The sequence below is a fragment of the Mustela erminea genome, chromosome 6 (assembly GCF_009829155.1).
Source record: "Mustela erminea isolate mMusErm1 chromosome 6, mMusErm1.Pri, whole genome shotgun sequence".
In the NCBI taxonomy this organism is placed as follows: Eukaryota; Metazoa; Chordata; class Mammalia; order Carnivora; family Mustelidae; genus Mustela; species Mustela erminea.
In genome coordinates, this window is record NC_045619.1 from 59083658 (window position 1) to 59106682 (window position 23025).

The 23025-nt window shown below is 39.0% G+C and overlaps 1 protein-coding gene across 2 annotated transcripts; it reads left to right on the forward strand.

Moving 5' to 3' along the window:
• The first annotated feature begins 1033 nt into the window (after positions 1-1033).
• Positions 1034-22387, forward strand: MGST1 (microsomal glutathione S-transferase 1). 2 transcript variants are annotated; one of them, XM_032347438.1, is made up of 4 exons: positions 1034-1244; positions 7744-7891; positions 10482-10576; positions 21786-22387. In XM_032347438.1, exons 2-4 carry the CDS (start codon positions 7766-7768, stop codon positions 22030-22032), a joined length of 468 nt encoding a protein of 155 aa, XP_032203329.1. In that variant the 5' UTR covers positions 1034-1244; positions 7744-7765; the 3' UTR covers positions 22033-22387. The 2 variants fall into 2 exon arrangements, with proteins under 2 accessions (XP_032203329.1, XP_032203328.1); XM_032347437.1 differs by lacking the exon at positions 1034-1244 and adding an exon at positions 1273-1404.
• Positions 22388-23025: the final 638 nt, after the last annotated feature.

The window sequence follows — 23025 nt, forward strand, 5'->3', positions numbered from 1 at the left end:
TTTCAGAAGATACAGACCTGAAAATGAAGCACTACTATCTTCGGATGCTAGATTTCTCAGTATTCTACTGATAGGATTATACAAGCATTGTTCTCAGGTTTGTGATTAATTTCTGCTTCCTAGGGCAAACTGGTTAAGTCCTACTTCCTTTTTTGGTAGAACACGGACTTGTCTATCAAATCTTAGACAGTTAGTCCCGCCCCTTAAAACCTGAAGGAGGTAAAATTGGGACAAAAAAAGAAAGAGAAGAAGGAAGTGTACTACAGAGCAGGTGGTAAATGTGTGAGAAGTATTACCAGGAGAGAAGTAACATAGATTGAAAACATAAATCCTTAAATAGTTTTAGATAAAACCATGGATGCTAGATCCATAAATATTTTTGTGAGTATGAGGAACCTTAGAAATAACCCGAATCTAGATATTGAAGTTAGACTAACAATGCCTTCCTAAAACACTGCCCTCAATGTCCCTGTAAAAAACCATATTAAGCCGATTGTGTAATGAACTGATCCAGTATAATCTCTTCCAATTCCATTTTGGACTTTGAACATGAGGGGTCAGAGTGAGGAAGCAAGTTGCTTGGGATTGCAGGTTTGGAAGACCATAGGTGATCTTTACTAAACGTGACATTGTGTCCGTGCCTTAGTCCAGGGGCAGAGTGAAGTTCAATGGAAGGTAATCTTATGAATGACTTTTTAAATTTTAATTTTATTTTTTCAGTTATTTTTACTTTATGAATGACTTTTAATCATTCTCCTCCTAGAGATTTAAATATTCTATAAAGCTTCTAATGCTTTCAAAATTCAACATTAAAACCTTTAAAAAAAAATGATTTCCAGCTGAGTAAAAGTGAACCGCCTTTTCCTTGCTATCCCACTCGCGTGCTTGAAAAGTCCGAGGAAACCGAGGTCAGATCCTAACCGCTGACGTCCCGCCCCACTGAGTGGTGGAAACAGGAAGAAAGGCGCCGCAGGGGGTCGGAGAAGGGAACGGGTGGGCGGTGATTACTCTTGCACAGAAAAAATCAGGCCATTTAGGGGAGGTGCTTGGCGAGGCTGGGAGTCCGGCTCCGCTGGAAGCGAGCCTAGAGAAAGAATTAACTGGAAATTAGCCAGAGTGGGCGCGGTGCCGCGGTAAAAGTCCCCGCGGTGCCCGCGCGAGCCGCCGGCTGGGGCAGGTTCGCTGCTGCTGCAGCCCTATTCGGACTCCCAGTAGGTGCCCGGGAAGGAACGCGCCAGGCAAGGGTGAGCAGAAGGCGGTGGGCGGGGAGGAGCAAAGTGGGTGCAGGGGGCGGGCTTGAGAGGTCTTTGCAGGCGTGAAACTTCTCTGCTCCCTTTAGCTGCTAAACGCTGGCTTTTCAGTCCGTCGCCTCTGCAAGGGAGTGGAGTTCCTGTACCCTGGTAGGTAAGTTTTCCCCATGGTTAGACGCCAGGAAAAAACTTAGGACGGTAAGTCTTCTATGTTTACGTGGTGAGTTACTCACTTTGTATTCTGAAGCCAAGCGAACTCCTGTTTGAACGCCCCCCACCCCCGCCCCGCCCGCCTGCCCGCCGCCCTGGAACTCTGGGGGTCCCAGGAGGGTTAAATCACAAGCCTTCCGTGGCGGAGTCGAATTCACCCTGACCCTCGGCTAGCTCCAGGGTCTCCGTGTACTCCGCGCTCTGTACGCAAATTGTAGTACTGTAGGACGTCGTTACTGTTCAGGCAACTTGGGTTCTGCCTAAGGGTGTGGAATCTGGCGGCGCGTCTGGACACATTGGCCTTTGCACCTACTAAAAGTACAAGAAGGATTTGCTTCTCGGGGTTCACTTTGCTAGGCAAGAGGAACACCAGTAAGTTTAATAATAATAATATAACAACAATAACAAAGTGCAGGAGAACGGAGATTAAACTGTCTGATACTATAGCCAGCCCCCCAATGTGAATGAGAAAGTCATGGGAAACTTATTTGGGAGGGGAGGCCTCAGATATTACTGCTGAGGCTGGCCTGGGAGAGTGGAGAGAAGGTGCATGCAAATCTCCCATTTCCTTGCTTCCTTGGAAATATTCCTAAGACCATTTAGCCTTGGAGGCGCCCTTTTGTTTTCTCCTTTGCCCTCTGTCTGCTTTCTCTCCAAGAGAGTGCCTAGTGGGTCATAATTAATCATCCATTAATCAAACAAACGTGATTGTACGATCACTTGGAAAATTCCCCAGATCCTCCAGTTTATGTAGCCTTTCCACCATTTAAGAGTAGAGTTCTTCAAGTAGAGCGTTGAATACAAAGCTGCACATACATACCTTTTGCATACCTTTTGTGGGGGAGGGTGGAGGTTACTCTACTGGGAGTTAAGATAGTAATACGGTTTGCTGTCCTTTGCTGTTTTCAAAATAAGAGGATTATGTGGGGACTTTGGGCATTTTTTTAAAATGGCAAATCAGTCTGAATTTGAATATTGCTCTTGGTGGCAGACAAGTACAATTTTTTTCTTAGCATTTGTTTTCCAGTGGAGTTTATTAATCACTGGGAAAGGAGGTCAGCACGGGCCCCTGAGAACAGCTTTACCTCACGTTCTTCCAGAGCCCCAGCATTTTCTCCCCAGCACCTGGGCTCTGAAGCACAGAAGGCCAAGTCTGCGTTCACCTTGCCCCGTTCAAAAAAATCTAGAATTGATGAACAGCAACAAGGCCATTGAACTATCCTTTTTTAAAATTTATTTGTTTTTTTTTAAATCTTGTGGTTAGTGTTAGGTTTGTTTTAGAAGATATGAAATTGCGGAGTCATGGCTCAGGGGTATGTGACCAGATTTTTTGTGTGTTTCGCAATATTGATGTTGCAATGCCACCATAAATAAGAAGAGACCTTTGCCTTTTTTGGCTCAGAGCCTGTAAAGAGAAGAGGAGTATTGCATGGTTGAGAGATAAAGACTCAACTGTAAGAGAAACAGTAGGGGTTAGGGGCTGTATTTGGGTGAGAAGGGCAGAATAGGAATATGAGATGACAGAAAAAAGGCTCCCAGAAAACCAGAGTGGCCTAGAATTTCTAGCCTGGATGGTGCATAGCCCATGAGCTAAACACTTGAGAAAACTTGGTTCCAGTCTTGGTTCCTCCACTGTGAATTTGGGTTACATTACTCACTATCTCTTCAGGCTTTAGTTTCCTTCTATGTTAAAGGCAGGAACAGATACTGCTTACTCCCACTACCTTAGAATTTTCTATATCAAGTGAGATAATGGGAAAGGTTTTTGAAAACCCTCAAATGATCTCCTCTGTGCCTAGAACAGAGCCAGAGTAGGAGCTTATTGCTAAATACTTACATAACATTTGCCAGTTCCCCTTGCTTTTCTAAGCTCTTTAGACTTTGCTCATTTTATACTCAACAAGAATCCTGTGAGGTAGGACATATTATTAACCTCATTATACAGGTAAGGTAAGTAGGTTCCAGAGAAATTAAACCACAACCAGTAAGTGACAGAGCCGGACTCTAGTCCGACTCCAGAGTCTCCGTGTGCTCCGCCCTCTGCTCTTTGTCCATTCAAAGGCGGTCATCTTGGCCTGAGTCCAGCTCTCTGGTGAATAAGATGGAGGTATTCTCTGCTATGCCAACCAGTGGTGGACAATGAAGGGAATGATACCCTTGGACAAATATAATTCATTCTTGTAACATTGCATTCTTTCTAATTCGTAACGGAGTTTCATGTTTTGTCTTTTCTTAGATTATTTATACCTCGTTCCTAGAATACTCAAAGCACTTAACACTTTACCCTCTTAATTATTACTACTACTACACTACTCTTCTCCCTCCTGGCGACCTTCTCTTGTAAAAAGCGTTGAGAAATTTTGTGGGGATTTTTTTCTTAAAAGGGTTTATCTACTTATTAGAGAGAGAGAGAGCACGAGTAGGGGGAGGGGTGGGAGAAGGGGCAGAGGGAAAGGGAGAAGTGGGGCTCTGCCCCAGGACACCGAGATCATGACCTGAGCCAAAGGCAGACGCTTATTAACAACTGAGCCACCCAGGTGCCTCAATAATTTTGTATTGACTGCAGTTCCCAGCCGTGATGTAGACCCAAGACAACTTCCTGACAAATCAGCTTTGGAAAAAAAGTCTAGGCCAGCACCATCTTATTCCATACTGTAAATCATTTCTGTTTCTTTCTTTCCTCCTCCTCCTCCTTCTTTTTTTTAAATTAACATATAATGTATTATTTGTTTCAGGGGTACAGGTCTGTGATTCATCAGTCTTACACAACACACAGTGCTCATCACAGCACATACTCTCTCCCCAGATCACTTCTGTCTCTCAGTGTCTTGTCTTTTCTCTTCCTCACCTGGCCCTTGGGTGTATCCTGGAAGTGCAAGACATTGGTCTCTGGAAAGTGGTTCATGGACCCGTAGGATGTAAAGTCAGGGGCTCAGCATTGGCCTGTCTCCCCAAACGACAGACTTGAGGAGTTAAGCCACATTCTTGGTGTTGGAAAAACTGTTGATGCGAGGTGCGCTTTCAATGTGTTGTTCACAATGAAAGGAAAAAACCTCGCATTGCCCTTTTCCTCCAACTGCTGACATCTTCGTGTTCTTTTCCTACCAGCAGCTCTGGAAGGCTTCCACTTTTTCTCTACATTTTCAAAACCAGTTTTCACTGAAAGGAAACAATTGTCTGAACTTACATTCCATTGCTAAGTACATTTCATTCTGTAAACATCTGTAGCGACCTACAGAAACTGTTTAGTTGTAAAATTATTGCTAAATAACAACGGTTCTGACCCGATAAACTTTTCTTAATTTTTTTTTAAATTAACATTTCTGCTCTGTTTCTTCAGATCTCTGTCCAGAGGCATAGTACTTAAGGATCCCTTATTAAGCTAATTACTTTACATGAGCTTTGAAGGATAGCACAGTTTATTCATGACTTCCTCCCCAACTCCTGCCCCCACTACCAGAACAAGAGCAGATACATTAAATGGTACTAAAAGTATTACTTTGCAATGAGAACTTATATCACATTCTGTGCTTTCAAGACTACTGACTTATGGAGGTGGATTAATGTATCATATGCTTTCGGTTTTGTTTTGTTTTTTAAAGATTTTATGTATTTATTTGACAGAGAGATAGAGATCACAAGTAGGCAGAGAGAGTGAGGGAAGCAGGCTCCCTGCTGAGCAGAGAGCCCAATGCGGTCTTGATTACAAGACCCTGAGATCATGACCTGGGCGGAAGGCAGAGGTTAACCCACTTGATCCACCAGGCACCTCCTGGTTTTGTTTTTTAAACTGAAACATACAGTTTCTGTTTGCTTAAATCCAAAGTACATATTCAGGCCACCTTTCAAATAGGGGTGACTGGGGCGCCTGGGTGGCTCAGTTGATTAAGCATCTGCCTTCCACTCAGGTCATGATTCCAGGGTTTGAGATCAAGTTCCTATTTGGGGGGGAAAAAAAAAATCCCTGCTCAGCAGGAGGTCTCTTCTCCCTCTGCCCAACCCCCCAGCTTGTGCACGCACGCTTGCTCTCTTTCTCTCTCAAATAAAGTCTTTAAAAACAAAACAAAAAACAAACAAAAATAAAATAGGGGTTACTTTGGAAGCTTTGGTTTCTTTATCTGAAAAATGGGAGCAATCTTACTTACCCTGTAACATTGTTGGGAGAAGAAACAAGGTAACAGATGTGAGGTGTGCGGGCCACAGAGCGGACATTCATTCAATGTTAGTTGAATCTGCGTTGAGCAGTTTCCAGTCTCTTGAAGAAGACAGTGCAGTGTAGTGTAGAAGATACCACGTCAGGGACCCAGGTTTATGTCCTAGCTTGGCTGCTTAATGTCTCTGATTCACATTTTCTTCATCTGTAAAATGCATGTAGTTATGAGGACTGTCCTAGTATAGTGACGAAGATTACATAACACATAAAGTATGTGGCATAGCTGGACATAGAGTGAACTCTTGTTAAGTGAGGCATATATTGGGGCACCTGGGTGGCTCAGTGGGTTAAAGCCTCTGCCTTTGGCTCAGGTCATGATCCCAGGGTCCTGGGATCGAGCCCCACATCGGGCTCTCTGCTCAGCGGGGAGCCTGCTTCCTCCTCTCTCTCTCTGCCTACCTCTGCCTACTTATGATCTCTGTCTGTCAAATAAATAAATAAAATCTTAAAAGAAAATGAAGCATATATGTATGTGTGTGTTGTTCATATCATACTCACAGCAATACGTAGCTATATGACCAGCCACAGAGTACAAAAAATGATGCAGATTTACAGGTTATTGGTAGATGGATAGAATGATCAGAATTTGATCAGTGGCCTACAGGGCCTACAGGGTAAGGTGGTAAGGTGGCCTACAGGGGTCGAATCTCCAAGGCAGGAATGGACATTGTGTCCAAGAGACTGTGCTCCATGACAAGCAGGTTAAATATTGTTTAAGCTTTGGGTGTGAACAAAGATGTGTGTTTATGTGCAAGAGAGAGAAGTAGCAGACAGCAGGGCTGATAACAGAGCGGATCAAGAGGGTGTTAAAAAGAATGGCTACCTGATAGAGTAGGGAATTTACATTTTAAGCTTTGCCCTAAGTCCCTACCCACTTTGACTTCAGTATCACCAGGATGCCTTCGCTTTCCTTCTGGGTACATTCCCAGTTATGCTTCCAACTCCAGACAGTTACATTTAGTGGAAGGTAAAGCAACAGGAAGAGTTATATAAAGCTCATCTTGCTTCCGTTATTCCTTCTGTGAGAGTACCCTGAATACCACTTCCTTGCTTTGCATTTTCCCCACATTTTGTTTCCATTGTCCTGCCTCTCCTTGTTCTCTTGCCTTGGTATTAATGACTAAAACCATGGTGCTAATGATGATCATAAGGATATACCAAACTTGATCGAGGGTTCTTCAGGGGCCAGGTGCTGTGCTAAGTATAAGTGTATTCCGTATTTCCACATGTTATCGCAGTTAAATCCTGACAACAAACGGGTAAGTTAGGAACTATTCCTAGTCGCATCTTATAAATGAAGAAATTTAGTTCCAGAGAGGCCAAATCTCTCAGCCAAAGGTAACAACCAAACAGTGGGAAGGGAATTCAGGTCTTGTAGCCTGGGATCTGAAATACTATTGAAATGACAAAAAGCTGTAAGCTGGATTTCTAAAGCAGGACATATATTAGAGCTTAGACGTTTCTTTACCTTTTTAAAGATTTTATATATTTGAGAGAGAGAGAGAGTGAGAGAGAGCTTGCATAAGCAGGGGGGAGGGGCACAAGAAGAGAGAGGGAGAGAATATCAAGCAGACCTCCAAGTCAAGACTCAATGTCTGGACCCTGAGATCATGACCTGAGCTGAAACCAAAGTTAGAGGCTTAACTGCACGAGCCACATGCCCCAGAACTTAGGCATTTCTAATCAAACATTAATGGTGCTACTATGAATGTAGTTTAATGTTTATAAAGAGAAATCCATGACCTTTGGTCTTTTGTGTTCAACTTGTGGTTCATCCTGATCCTATAATAGGATTTTAGTCTATCTTTACAGCATTTTTCCCGTTTATTTTTGCTTCTCATACCCTTACATTTTCATGCTTGTTTGATATCTTCAAGCTTAATGTTACAGAACTAGAAAAAAATACATTATTTATTTTGAAATTTTAGAAAAGATTATTTCTCCAGCAATAACCAAAGATACTTTTAAGAACAATAGGGTTAATATTGCAATACAAGCACACTGAGTGACTGTCAGGTTATTTGAGGTATTTATGTCTGCTTTTCTTATCTTGTCTAACATCTTTTTAAGATTCCAAACCAAAATTGAAAAAATGGTGGACCTCACCGAGCTAATGGAGAATGAAGTATTCATGGCTTTTACTTCCTATACAACGATTATTCTTTCAAAAATGATGTTGATGAGTACTGCAACTGCATTCTATAGATTGACAAGAAAGGTAAGACATTTGGAGGCAATATTTTCCTTTAAGGGTTGGCATTTTGGAAAACAATTTTAATTTACTTTTAAAAAATGTTTCTTTTTGGTAAAGCCCAATGGCACATTATTTAAAGTTGCAAATGCAATATGTCATCATTTGGTACAGATGCATCTGATATATTTATGGAACAGGTACTTTCTACTGGAAGCTAGTAAGTGGTTTTTTCATTGTGGCTTTTGCCTTTCATCAGGCTGCTTTGTCTGTGAGCTTCTTGGAGTATCAAAGTTTTCAAGAAAACTCTGTGATTTTGAAGTTAATTTTGCCAAATAGAGTTTAGAAAACACTCATTTTTCAGACAGTTAGCTGGTGTTTTTAGTTCTATTTCAGGTCAAGGATATGCCTTTGGGAACAGAGAATTAAGTCCTTTTTATCAGTAGAGACTTTTCTTTCTTTTTTTTTTTTTTTAAGATTTTTTTATTTATTTACTTGACAGAGATCACAAGTAGGCAGAGAGGCAGGCAGAGAGAGATTGAGAAGCAGGCTCCCTGCTGAGCAGAGAGCCCAATGTGGGGCTCAATCCCAGGACCCTGGGGTTATGACCTGAGCTGAAGGCAGAGGCTTTAACCCACTGAACCACCCAGGCACCCCTATCAGTATAGCCTTTTATGACTGGGCCAAAGCATTTGAGTTTTGTGCAGTTCTGAGTTGTTAAGTGGATGCTACTTATACCCAGCATCATAAGAATGGTTTTTGTTTTTCTTTTTGTTTTCTTAAACTGGAGACTTGGGGAAGGTGTTAGAAAGATTTTTGAAAAGTATATCCTCTACCCAAGCTGGGTTTGTAACGCAATAAGAGGCAGGTAGAGCAAAGCTACCTTGATAAAGTTGAACTATTTCCATTGGTGCGGTCCCTGTGCCTAGTCAGCAACTTCTTCTGGAAACCACCTATTTCTCATTCTCTTTTAATTTTATGTATTTATTTGAGAGAAATAGAGAGTGAGCAGGGGAGGAGGGACAGAGAGAGTATCTTAAGCAGGCTCCATGCCCAGGACAGAGCCTGACACAGGGCTCAGTCTCACGACCCTGAGATCAAGCCCTGAGCCCAAATCAAGAGTCCCATGCTTAATCCACTGAACCACCCAGGTGCTTCAGCCTGTCCTGTTTTTGTCCTTCAGAGACTTGCTTTTCTCTGGAGGTTACAGTCATCTTAAGTTATTCCCCTGTCACTATCTTGAGGTATAATTCCTTCCCAAGGGCATTTTCATTTTAATGGGGGCACCTACAAACATATTTAAGTTCTGCGGGGTCCAGGTGTCAGAGCAGCAGGCTGTAGAGTGGATGCCTATCTCTGAGTCCACAATGTCCTCTATAAACAGAGTTGCACTAAGCGTAGCTTAGAAGAAAAGGAGAAAAGAGCTCAAATGTGTGGAGTGCCTGTGATACGTACCAGGAGCCTTGTGATGCTCTTCGTATGTGTGAAGTCATGGAATTGTTAGTATTATCATGGGAAATGGGCATTGGACCCTCCATTTTATAGATGAGGAAGTAAAAGTCAGAGATTCAGTAGCTTACCCAAGGTTATATACCGATAAAGAGGGAAGCTGGGCACCTGGGTGTCTCAGTTGGTTGGGAGACTGCCTTCGGCTCAGGTCATGATCAAGGAGTCCCACATTGGGCTCCCAGCTTGACGAGGAGTCTGCTTCTTCCTCTGACCCTCCCACCTCTTGTGCTCTCTCTCTCTCTCTTTCTCTCTCTAAAATAAATAAATAAAATCTGTAAAAAAAAAAAAATAGAGGGAAGCTGAGATTCTCATTCAGATTGCTTTAAACTCAAATCCCATGCACTTCCCCTTGTAATACATTTATTTACTTATTTGAAACATACTTACTGAACATCTAGCATGTGCCAAGCATTTACTTAGAAATAAGACAGACAAAGCTGACCTCAAGAGCTGAGTATCTTATCCCTTCCCATCAGTTCTTCTTAACATCTTTATCTGAAATAAATGCTTGTGTCACATTAAGAAAAATATTATAATATTTATGGATTTCTAAGCTGAAATTAGGCTAATTTTGTAGTTCATGTTTTTCCTTATTATAAATTATTAAACAGTAGAACATACTTAAATATTTTTTAAATACATTTTTCAAGTTTCAAGGGATGGGGAAATCATATCAGGCAGCATAATAATTTGCAGGAAGGAATAAATGAGCATATGCCCTAGAACATGTACTTGGTATTTTTAGGAATGCCATTCAGCTTCTTATATTTCACTATATTATTCAACCCAAAGAAAAGAGATACACATATCCTAACCAAGTATAAAATACATTTCCCGCCCCTCACTTTTGCTTTCTTTTCACTATTTTTATACATTAGTTTTTATTTAAGTTCTTATTTATGCTTTTCTTTAAAACTTCTTTGTACTAGTAAGAAAAACTTATAGTATAGATCCCTCCCCATGTTTGGGCTCCAAATTTTCTTTTTATAAGGGCCAACCTGGATGCCTGTATTTCTTCTGTTAAAATGCAAATAACTTACAAGGTAGCATACTCCCATGTTATTTTGCATTTGAAATACATTTTTTTTTTTCTTGGAATTTGGATTAGGTTTTTGCTAACCCAGAAGACTGTGCTGGCTTTGGCAAAGGAGAAAATGCCAAGAAGTATCTTCGGACAGATGACAGAGTGGAACGCGTACGGAGGTAAACCAGCTGTGTCCTGAAATTATTTACTTGATCAAAGAATTTTGGTCAAGGAGTTCAGTGAGGTTGTTGGGGATCATAAAAAGGGAGACAAGTCAGCCGTCTTAACTAGTCCGTATAATAATTGTAGAAAACCAGGGATCTAGAAGCCAACTCTCCCTGCAGTTGCACACATTGCCCATTTCCTGCTTTGTTGGGGTTAATGACTTTGTTCTTTGTAGGGATTTTTCAAAAAGAATTACAGGGAGAAGATAAAATGAAAATGGTGAATTTTTGCAGTTTTGTCCTGTTTTCTCCAGAGATAAGACTGTCAGCATATGTGAAAGGCTGAACATACTTTTGCATTAAGACTCAAAATATGAATGTGGGAAATCTTGCCCTCCTTTCTATGTGTAATGTACTGAGAATTCAATGAACAATGAAAAGCAATAAGCCAAGATACCATCCATACAACCTCCTAATAATATAATTAATATACTGCTTTAAAAAAGCAAATTGAATTCTAGTTCTAAAGGTATACTTCTTAATCCTTGCCATAAAGTCATGTAAATTGCCAACTTTCTTTTTCACCTTTACTGAACTGTAATTAACAAATAAAATTGTAAGTCATTTAAAGTGCACAGCATCATGATTTGATACACGTATATGTTGTGAAAAGTTTATCCCCTTGGAGTCCATTAACACATCCATGACCTCCATATTTACCACCCCCTTTGTTTTTTTATGCGAACATTGAAGTCTAATCTCTTAGCAAATTTCAATTATAAAGTACAGTGTTATTAACTGTAGTCACCATGTTACACTTTAGATCCTCAGGCCTTCCTCACCTTGTAACTGAAATTTTGTATCCTTTTACCAACCTCTCCTTAATTCGCCCGCAGCCCCTGGCAGCCACCTTTCTACTGTTTCTGTGAGTTTAACTTTTTTTCCCCTTTTAGAGTCCACGTATAAATGATACCGTACAATGTTTGTCGTTCTCTGTCTGCTTTATTTCACCTAGTGGAGTACCTTCAGGTTCATCCATGTTGTTGCCCATAACTTTTTTAAGGGTGAATAATGTTCCATTTGCACATATATACCACATTGTCTTTTTTTTTTTTTAAGATTTTATTTATTTATTTGACACAGAGAGAGAGATCACAAGTAGGCAGAGAGACAGACAGAGAGAGAAGGGGGAAGCAGGCTCCCCGCTGAGCAGAGAGCCCAATGCGGGGCTCAATCCCAGGACCCTGGGGTCATGACCTGAGCCAAAGGCAGAGGCCCAACCCACCAAGCCACCCAGGTGTCCCACCACATTTTCTTTATCCGTTCATCTGTTGATGGACACTTAGGTTGTTTCTAGATCTTGGCTATTAATGAATAATGCTGCAGTTAACATGAGAATGCAGATACCTTTTTGGAACAATGGGGTTTTTTTTTCTCTTCCTCTCTCTCTTTCTTTCTTTTCTTTCTTTTTGGATATACACCCAGAAGTGCAATTGCTGGATCCTCTGGTAGTTCTATTTTTAATTTTTTGAAGAATGTTCAAACTGTTCTCCATAGTTGCTATACACGTTTACATTCCCACCAACATGGTTCCCTTTTTTCTACATCTTTGCCCATCTTTGCATTTATTATCTCTTGTCTTTTGACAATAGCCATCCTAAGGGGAGGAGGGCTAATTAAAACCATTGATTTTGATCCAAAAGTCATCCAAAAATCAATGGTTGATTTGATCCAAAAATCAACCATTGATTATCCAAAAATCAACCATTGATTTTTGGATGACTTTTGGATCAAAATCAATGGTTTTTGATGTTTTCTTTGGACAAAAATGACTACTCAGGTCCTTGCTTATTTATTAATTGGGTTACTGTCATTATTGTTATGGATCAGTACAAGTTCCTTGTGTATTTTTAATATTAAACACCTATCAGATATGTGGCTTGCAAGTATTTCCTCCATAGATTGTTTTTCCATTTTGATGATGGTTTCCTTTGGTGAGCAGAAGCTTTTTGGTTTGATATAGACCCATATGTTTATTTTTGCTTTTGGTGTCAAATCCAAAGAAATCATTGCCAAAGTCAATGTCACGGAGCTTACACTCTATGTTTTCTTCCAGGAATTTGATGGTTTCAGGTCTTACATTCAAGTCTTTAATCTATTTTGAGTTAGTTTTTGTATATAGTATAAAATAGGGTCTGGTTTTATTCTTTCACATGTAGAAATCCAATTTTCCCAACACAGTTTATTGAACAGACTATTAAAGAGACTTTCCTATTTTAAATTATTAGGTTTTTTTGCAAAAAATTAATTAACTAGAAATGCATAGTTATTTCTGGGTTTTCTATTCTGTTGCATTGATCCTGTGTGTCTGCTTTTATGCCAGTAGCATACTTCCTTGATTGCTGTAGTCTTGTAATACAGTTAGAAATCGGTAAGTGTGATACCTCCAGCCTTTTTCTTCTTTCTCAGAATTGCTTTGGATTATTCAGGGTCTTTTGTGGCTTCCTACAAACTTAAAGGTTGTTTTATCTATTTCTCTAAAAAAATATGGGATTTTAAGAGGGAGTGCTTTGAACCTGTAGCTCACTTTGGATATTTTAATGGTATTAATTCTTGCAATATGTGAACACAGAATTTCTTGCCACTTATTTGTGTCTTCTTTGATTTTTTTCATCAGTGTCTTATACTTTTTCATCAGTTATAGATCTTCCACCTCCTTGGTTAAATTTACTCTTAAGTATTTTATTCTTTTTGATGCTATTATAAATTGAATTCTTAATTTCTCTTTCTGCTAGTTCATTGTTAGTGTGAAAAAGGACAATTGATTTAAATGTACTGGTTTCATATCCTACAACTTCACTGAGCTCATGTATTAGTTCTAACAGTTGTTTAGTGGAATTAGGGTTTCTGGTATAATATGTCATCTGCAAATAGAGACAGTTTTACTTCTTTCTTTCCAATTTGGATGACTTTTCTTTTTTACTCTTGATTAATTGGTCTGGCTAGGACTTCCAAACTATGCTGAACAGAAGTGAGAGTGGGCATCCTTATCTTGTTCCTGATCTTAGAGGAAAATCTTTCAGCTTTTCGTGATGTATGATGTCTGTTGTTAGCTGGGGATTGTCCTGTATGGCCTTCACTGTGTTGAAGTACGTTCCCTCTATATCCCATTTGTTGAGAGTTTTTGTCATGAAGGAATTTTGAATTTTGCCAAATACTTTTTAAGTATCTATTGAGATGATTTTACTATTTTTGTCCTTCTTGTTGTTAATGTGGTATTGATATATAGATGTTGAACCATTCTTACATCTCTGGATTAAATCTCATTTGATAATGTCGTATGATTCTCTAAGTCCTTTTAATTAGATTGTTGTATTTGGTTTGCTAATATTTTGTTAAGGATTTTCCTATCTGTGTTCGTCAGGATATTGACCTGTAATTTTCTTTTCTTGTAGTGTCCTTATCTAGTTTATCAGAGTAGTGCTGGCCTGGTAAAATGAGTTTGGAAGTGCTCTATTCTCTTCTACTTTTTTGGAAGAGTTTGGGAAGAATTGATATTAATTCTTCTTTAAATGATTGGTAGAATTCACCAGTGAAGTTATCTGGACCTGGGTTTCTTCATTGGGAGGTTTTTGATTACCGATTCAATCTCATTACTAGTAATTGGTCTGCTCAGATTTTCTATTTCTTCATTATTCAGTCTTGGTAGGTTATATGTTTCTAGGAATTTGTCCATTTCTTCCAGGTTGTCCAGTTTGTTGGTAATTGTTCATACTAGTCTCCTTCGTATTTCTGTGGTATCAGTTGGAATGTCTCTACTTTCAATTCTAATTTTATTTATTTGAATCCTTCATTATTTTTTTTTCTTGGAAAGTCTAGGATATATCTTATTTCATCTTTTTAAAAAAAACAGTTCCTCATTTCATTGGCCTTTTCTATTGTGTCTTTAGGCTATCTTTCATTTATTTTGTTGTTTCCTTCCTTTTTCTAATTCTGGGTTTAATTTGTTTTCCTTTTTCTAGTTTCTTGAGGTTTAAAGTTAGGTTATTTGATATCTTTCTTTTTCTTGGTGTAGGTATCTATCACTATAACCTTCCTTCTTAGAACTGCCTTTGCTGTATACCAAAAGTTTTGGTATTTTCTGTTTCTATCTTTATTTGTCTCAAGACTTTTTAAAATCTCTCTTAATTTTCAACCCATTTGTTGTATAGTAGCATGTTGTTTAATTTCCACGTATTTGTGAATTTTCCAATTTTCTTCTTGTAATTGATTTCAAGTTTCATACTGTTATGGTTGAATTAGATGCTTGGTATAATTTCAAACTTCTTAAATTTATTAAGATTTGTTTTTTGGCTTAACATATAATTTGTCCTAGAGAATATTCCATATGTATTTGAGAAGAATGTGTATTGTTGCTGTTGGATGGTGTGTTTTTAAAATGTCTTTTGGGTTCATCTGAGCTAATGTAGAGTTTAATTCTAATGTTTTCTTACTGATTTTTTGTCTGGATGATCTATGTATTATTGAAAGTGGGGTATTAAAATCCCTTAGTATTATTACTGTATTGTTACTTCTCCCTTCAGATCTGTTAATATTTTCTTTACTTATTTACGTGTTCCTATGTTAGGTACATAAGTATTTACTAATGTTATATACTGATGAATTGACCTCCTTTTGATTTTTTTTTTTCTTTTTGTGCCTTCAGTTAGATGAATTCCACTGCCCTGTTTTTAAGTTCACTAATCCTTTCTTTTACTTGATCTGGCCTGTGTTGAAACCCTCTAGGGGATTTTTAAGTTCTGTTATCTTATTCTTCTGTTCTGTGATTTCTTTATGGTACTTTTTAATATTCTCTATTGCTTTTGAAACTCTGACTCTATTCTTGCATTTCTCTCCCGACCATGGTGAGCATCTTTTGACCATTATTTTCAACTCTCTAGTAGGCAAATCAATTTATTTCTATTTCATTAAGATCTGTTTCTATAAATTTATCATGTTCTTTGGTTTGAAATATATTCCCCTGTTTTTTCGTTTTCCTTGGCTCTGCATTGGTTTCTGTGCATTAGATAAAACAACCACTTCTCCAAGTTTTGATGGAGTGGTGTCACGTAGGAGATGAAACTTGTCAGTCATCCTGGCCTGAGCTTCTGGTTGTTTCTCAGACCTTTGTGATTGTCCAAGTGCCTTCTCTGTTTCCACTGGCTCCCAGTAGTTCTGGGTGTGCCAAGACTTATCACATGTTCAAAAGAGAGGAACACAGTCAAGATCTAGATGTAGGCTGACTGGAAGCTGGATGCTCAGGTAGCATCAGGTAGCTGGGAAAGTATATAGTTAAGCCTCTTCTAGGAAGATCCTAAGATTTGAGCATTTTTGTCTGCTCTGTCTGTTCTGGATCTAAATATAGCCATGGGGAGTGATAGCTGCAGTGACTGCTTGGGTTTGCTGAGAATGATTCTTTGTTTGCTGTATTTTTATGGGACTCATGAGTGGTAGTGCCATTAGCTTTCATTGTCAGGTGATCGAGACACCCCTAGGGCTCCAGCCAAAAACTGGAGTGTACACAGGTGTATGAGCTCTCTTCCAGAGAGATTTTGGTGACTGTCCTCAAGTTAGAGGGCAAGATATCTACTGGCTTTCCTGGTTTCTAGGAAGGATCAAAGCCCAACCTTAGATGCATGCATGCTGACACTTAGGCAGTAGATTTCAAAGTATGCGATTGGATCCCTTTCAGGAAAAGACTGGGAGATGGACAATTTTGCCTGCTCCCTCTGTGCTGACACACAAGTCTACTGCCTCCCTTAAGAATTTCTCGTCTGTTTGCTATAGGTTTTCTGGGTTTTGGGGATGCAATCCTCATTGATTTTCTGAGCTAGATATTTTGGGGCTTTGCCCTTGGGTGAGAGTCATAGATGTTTGGGCACTAATATGGGGCCCAATCCCATTGCTCCTCAGAAGCTTGAAGTTGGGAGTTCCCTCTCAACTGTATGACACCATGTTGAGGGTAGGATTTATGGCAAGACTGGGTCTCAGCCTTTCCTACCCACTTCAGTGTGGGTATTTGCCAGGTGTGTAGGAGTCACTTAGCTGGTTTCTGGGTTTCTTTCAGAGGTAATTACTTTGTGTGTGGCTGTACATTTGGTGTGGCTGTGGGAGGAATGGAGTTCAGGAGCCTCCTATGTTACCATTTTGGATAACCCTCTTCCCCTGCAGAATTTTTTATAATGGGATTCTTTTACCGATCTATTAGTTACCTTTTTCTCACATCTGAAACATCAAAGTTATATACCATCTTCTCATTTAGTATTTTCTAATGCTCATCCAAATGTGGTCCAGTTTTAGGCACATTTCAAGGAATAAGTAAAATTATATAAAGTTAAAGAAACAGCGACATATTTTCATAGCCATACATAAACTTATAGATATTGAGTTTTGTGGTGAATAGTTAAGATAGGAAACATCATGAGTATATTTGATGCACTGTTTCAATTTGGTGAGTATGAATACTAAACTGGATACTGAAATAAAATAATTTTACTTCTGTAATTCAGGAACCAGGTAGAGTTTCTAAACATTTTAGGATATATATTTACATTATAACTTTTTTTGATTCCCTGCGAAAGTCCGAAGCCCCTCCCAAGATTTTTGCAGATTCCCTCCAGTATAAAATCTCAAGATTCCCTCTCAATCTGGGTTTCTACACATGTGCATATTTCCAAAGCCTCGATTTTGTTAGGCTGATGTAAACTTTGCTCTTTCCTCAACTCCCAACAAACCAACTTTAAAAATGTGACTTGACTGAAGAAAATAGGCCTGACTACATTGAGGTGCAGAGTTTCCATTATAACAGACATTTCATGTTGTGTGTTTGACAGAGCTCTGACGGTGTCCTGCAGCATCCTCTCCCTGGGGAATTGCTCTGCACCTTCTTCCCCTCAGATAATGCCCACCATGACACCATTTTGCAGGCTCTTCTTTGGCTCCATGTAATACTCTTCTGCTCTTCCAGTACCGAAATTATGCAAAAAATTTAACCCTAAGTTATTTATTAAACAATAACTTTTCTCTCCGAAGAGGAGGTCTATGCTAGGTAGTTTGAATAAACTGTTAACTTCTGCTTCTCTTAGTTATGTATTTGTTAAATTAGCAGTCCTACCGAGTCAATCAGCCACTCTTAAAAATGAACTGTGCCAAGAATGCAGATCTAAAATAGTTTCAGGGCAAAGAATCAATGTGAAAATTTCAGAGTCTCAGAAAATTGTTCAGTGTTATGATGAAAAAGAATAAACAGTAGAAAAGGTGAGTACGGCTTTGTGGAGTCACCAAAACCACCAAAGAGACATTAAACAGCTTAAAACTTTGTCTTTACCTTTTTATACACCCCTTGTAGAGCAGGTAATCACACAAATGATACTGATCATGACCCTACACTCATAACATTGCCCATACTTGCAAGTGGTAACAAGTAGACCCTAAATAGCATTAGTAAGTTTGAAGGGACTATCCAGGTGTCACATGTGAAAGCTTAACAACATATATTTTATTTTGAGATTTTTATATTCTATCCCATTCTCCCCTCTCATACCCCCTCCTCAACCATGCCCAGAAGACTGTACTTCTAGAGGAGAAAGCCTTTTTTGAAACTGATCTTCTAGCCAGGTTGTGAACAATTGACCTTAGTTCTGAAAGAAATCCATGTCCTTGAGGAGGTGCAGCGACTGTGTGCACAGCGCCCCCTGGTGATCTGACACTGCCTTTTCAGTGTGGCAACAGAAGAGTCTCCAAGAAAGACAAGGTGTCCAGTTTCCAGTTGTATTTTTTTGAGACCTTATCGACACCATCAAAAAGTTTCTAGTAACATTTCACTTTTGGAGATACCTTTCAAATAAAGAGTTTCCACAATATCCCCATTTCATTTTTAACCTGGATTTTTTCCCCCATTACTTCCACATATAAAGCAATCTATTAGTATATCCCAATGGAAGGGACAGAATGGGGCTACAAATGAGGTGGAAGTTATACTTTCAGGTATGCAATATTGAGAAAATTCATACATACACATATATGGGACAAATAATTAAAAACATAAGGCAATATGTGTGGAAATATCAAGATAAGTGGCTTAAAGTGACTTGCATTCTGGACAGACAGAAATCAGTAATGATTAGAAAACAGCTTACATATGTATTTACTTAATCCCCTCTTGCCATGTTCTGGAAAGAATATGAGACCATATATACATTCAGTACAACAAGATGAAAAGAAAGTTGCAAGGTAATCAGGGCAGCAGGAGAAATAAAGAGTACCATTCAAAAGGACAAGAAGGAAGGTTTGGGTTTAGTCTGTAGGGCAAGGAGAGATGTTTAGAATATACTACCTTCAAAGGCAGAAAATACTTTTTCACTGGGTGTTTCATGGAATGTCGGTGACCCTCACAAGGAACTAAAGCAAGGGCTAGGAGTTGAAGTGGATGGCTTCCCTTCTGGCCCCAGTACTTGAATAAAGCATTCACTGAGAAATCGTTGTGTCTACATTACGGTCACCACTTCTATTAGGGTACTATCAAAGAGCTTTAAGACTGGATTGCTGCCCTGGTGGGGTTTATCACTTTTCCCTTGAAAATAAGACCAACATACATGTAGTAATTAAGAATGATATAAAGAAACTGCTTATTAGATATTAAGTTGTGGGGGACAAGGTATAAGTTCGTAAAATATTTAGGAATATGGCTTGAAGCATATTAGGATTTGGGAAGAGGACGAGAAGAGAGATCATGGCAATTTGGGACAAATTCTTTGTGGGAGTTTGGGCACACTGCTATATGCTGAGCATGAAGAGCTTTGGCTGAGATATGGGAGTCTGGAGGAGACTGGTGTGAAGCTCCTTTTGTACTTGGCCACCCCTGGGAAATTCCCCAAAAATGTGTAGCATCTTTGGTCCAGGTCAGGTGGATGATGCTGAAATCCAGGTGGTTCTGATCTGAGGCTGGGAGGTGTGATAGGAGCATCATGAGCACAGAGAAGGGTTGGTGGGAAGGTCAACCCCAGAGCAAGCCTGTACTAAGGGGCATCTGTCCAAAGGAGAAAGGAAGATGGGACTAGGAATCATTACGGGGTGGGAGGGGATAGACCCAGATGCAAAGTGGAAATCCACCTGCTGACAGATTTTGGGAGCTGTCTAGAAAGGACACGAAGATGAAAGAAGCCGTGCCTGTAAGATGAGCTCTGTTGTTTGCATAGAGAAAGGGTTTCTGTGGACAGATGATACTGAACTGTAGCAGATGCTCACTGGGGGAGCTGGGAAAGTGGTTGCCCCAGTCAGGGTCTAAAAAGATGGCAGGAATTAGCACTGAGTATGTCATGAATAGCATCAAGCATGAGAATCTGTTGAAAATAGGCCTTCCCAGGACAATGAGCAATGTTATCTGTAAGATTACTTGGAGGGCTGAGGATAGGGAAAGAGAATTGAAGATGAGAAATAAGAGAGAGGGAGGCCAGAAAACAGGGGGCGATTTCATTTCTTTTGATGACTGAGTAATATTCCATTGTCTATATATACCACATCTTCTTTATCCATTCATCTGTTGATGGGCATCTAGGCTGTTTCCATAGTTTGGCTATTTTGGGGATAATAATACATTGTATGTTAATAAAACATTTTTTTAAATGTAAAAAAATGAGGGGTGAGTAAGGTCAAAAGAACCCTCCTCTGACCTTCCTTCCCTCTACCTCCAGTGAACCACTTTACCTCTTACCTATCCTTAACTGTCTTCTCTGTTTTAGAACTGCGTTGCTTAAGTAGGCTTGGAAGTAGACGTTATTTTCCATGGGGTCTCCCTTTTAAAACTTTTTCCCCAACTTTAAAATGTCAGTCTTTTTGAAAGTTGTGAGGGAGAAAACTAATATGGCCAAGATGGCAAGTGAAGTTGTATCAGTGGTCTGGCAGGAGAATTCAAATGACCAAAACAGATAGCCTTGGTGTAATTGGTGAAATGGACCCTTCCTTCCTAGGAAACGGTGTTCTTGTCCTTTTTGCCCACCTTGCTGTCAGTGGCCTATTCCATGATGGAGAGGGGACAGGAACACTCATAACTTTCTGTATTTTGCTTTTACTTAGGAATAGGTCATTTTTTATTTAGATCTTCCAAAACCATTACTTATCAAGGTTACTGTCACCTTCTTCAAACTTTTATGCTGTTACCATCTTTGTCAGGCAACCTATGGAAAACAGGAGAAAGGAATCAATGGGGAGATGGTGATTGTTGAACATGCCATGTGTAATAATTTTTGGTAATGACATAAAACAGAATTTTTTTTTTCATTTTGAAATACCTAATAGCTAAACCCAATAGCTAATAAGCTCTCTCAAAATTCTTCGTTTCTAGTCTAGGTATAAAGCAATTTTAATTCTGGAGACTGAAACAGGGATTTTTTAGGTTTTAAAATGAAACACTTCAGAAAAAATCAAGTCAATAATAAATGTGCCTTCTGTTCACAGTCCTAGCCAGAGAAATCCAAGGTGCTATGAAATGGAGGAAACCTTCTTCTAGCTGTGGGATAAAGATTAAATTTAGGAAATGTATCTATTGTCTATCATTTTTGTGGGGTTTTTTTTGTACTTTGCTCCCTCGCTTAGCTAATTCTTTTTGTAATTTGGGGATAGATTGGCTAAAATCTTACCCATATTTGAAAGGCTACTTGTGTATTCTGCTGTTTGGAAGTTGAGAGCATAAGATTGTTGGTATTGAATTGGGAAATTAATTGTTGGCAACCTAGTAGTTTGGGTGAATGGGCAAGGATTGACTGAGTAACCATGCTGTAGACTGGCAGAAGTGAGGAAGGAATCTTGAGAAAGTTCATAACTAAAAGTTGTTTCTTTTGGAAAGAAGAGTTTTAGCAAGAATCGTGAATTGCTATTGTTCTTCAGAAGAAAAAATGTTTCATAACTACAAAACTGAAGTGAGTTTTATGACATAGATGCAGTTTTGATATTCTTGAAAGGGCAAAATGTCGTCTTTGTTATATGTTGAGATACACTAAAAATAGAAACAAAAATAATAAGGCAGTTTAAATGAAAGCCAAATGGGTTAAAGAAACAAGGCAATTTGAAAAAAAAAAATTCTTATTTTAACATCCATCAACATTATATTTAGTTTAGAAGAAAGGGGAAAATCAATCAAATTCTGTGGATTTTGAACTTAGTGTTTTGCTAATCATCTTTCCCACAGAGCTCACCTGAATGACCTTGAAAATATTGTGCCATTTCTTGGTATTGGCCTTCTGTATTCCTTGAGTGGTCCAGACCTTTCTACAGCCATCCTGCACTTCAGACTCTTTGTTGGAGCTCGGATCTACCACACAATCGCGTATCTGACACCTCTTCCCCAGCCAAATCGGGCTTTGGCTTTCTTTGTTGGATATGGAGTTACTTTTTCAATGGCTTACAGGTTGCTGAAAAGCCGATTGTACTTGTAAAGAGAGTCATACAACTTGTTATTTTCCGAGAATTCTGTACCTCCAATTTATAATGAATGCTTTTTTAGATTCTATGTGGAAGGGGAGCAGAGAGATTAAGATGGGGCAATCAGTCTGAATGTTAACATCACCAATACCCTTTATTCTTGTTTTATATTTGTACTCAAAATTTCACATAATTCTTAAGTCTTTTGGCTTCTTCTTTATGTGCCTTGTTGTAAATTCTGATTATAATTTGTAACATTCATTCAACATTTAATATTTGAAATCTACAAAAATCTACATGTGTGATAAATCTATATTGCAATATTGCTGAATTGGATGTATGAAATAAAGAATTTAAAGAATAGTTTTATTTGGTTTAATTTTTCCCAATTTGTATTTTTTAAAAGTTTTAAACCTACAAGAAAGTGGAAAAGTAGTAAAATGAACTTTTATATATGTTTCACCTATATTTGCCAATTGTTAACATTTTTGCATATTTGCTTTTGCTCTATCACTGAAGGTTTTTTTTAAAAGATTTAGTTATTTATTTTAGAGAGCGTGAGAGAGAGAGAGAACAACATGAGTGGTTGGGGCAGAGGCAAAGCAAATCTCCAGCAGACTCTGTCCTGAGCATGGACCTCGATGTGAGGCCTGATCCCATGACCCCGAGATTGGGACCTGAGTCAAAACTAAGAGTCAGTCGCCCAGCTGACTTTCCCACCCAGGCGTCCCTATAACTTTTGATCCAGGAATCAAAGGAGAACCACACAAGCATTTTGTTATCACTTCTATATAGTTTTCAATAAAATAGAAGAGCTCTTTCATTTCATTTTCTTTCTTTCTTTTTCTGTCTTTAGTAGCATCGACTTTTTTTGAGGGATATATACTGCTCGTAGTTTTACAGAATGAACCTTAATCTCTCTTAAACTTGTCTATTATTTTCTTATTCTTAGATTCAGATTAAACATTTTTGGTGATGTGTCTTTTACATCACAACAAATCAATAGG

What these genes read in the sequence shown, in the direction of transcription:
- MGST1 (XM_032347438.1), top strand. Translation starts at nt 7,766, where the DNA reads ATGGTGGACCTCACCGAGCTAATGGAGAATGAAGTATTCATGGCTTTT. An exon ending in TCTATAGATTGACAAGAAAG is followed by an intron (nt 7,892 to 10,481) that starts GTAAGACATTTG and finishes AATTTGGATTAG; the next exon opens with GTTTTTGCTAACCCAGAAGA. An exon ending in AGAGTGGAACGCGTACGGAG is followed by an intron (nt 10,577 to 21,785) that starts GTAAACCAGCTG and finishes TCTTTCCCACAG; the next exon opens with AGCTCACCTGAATGACCTTG.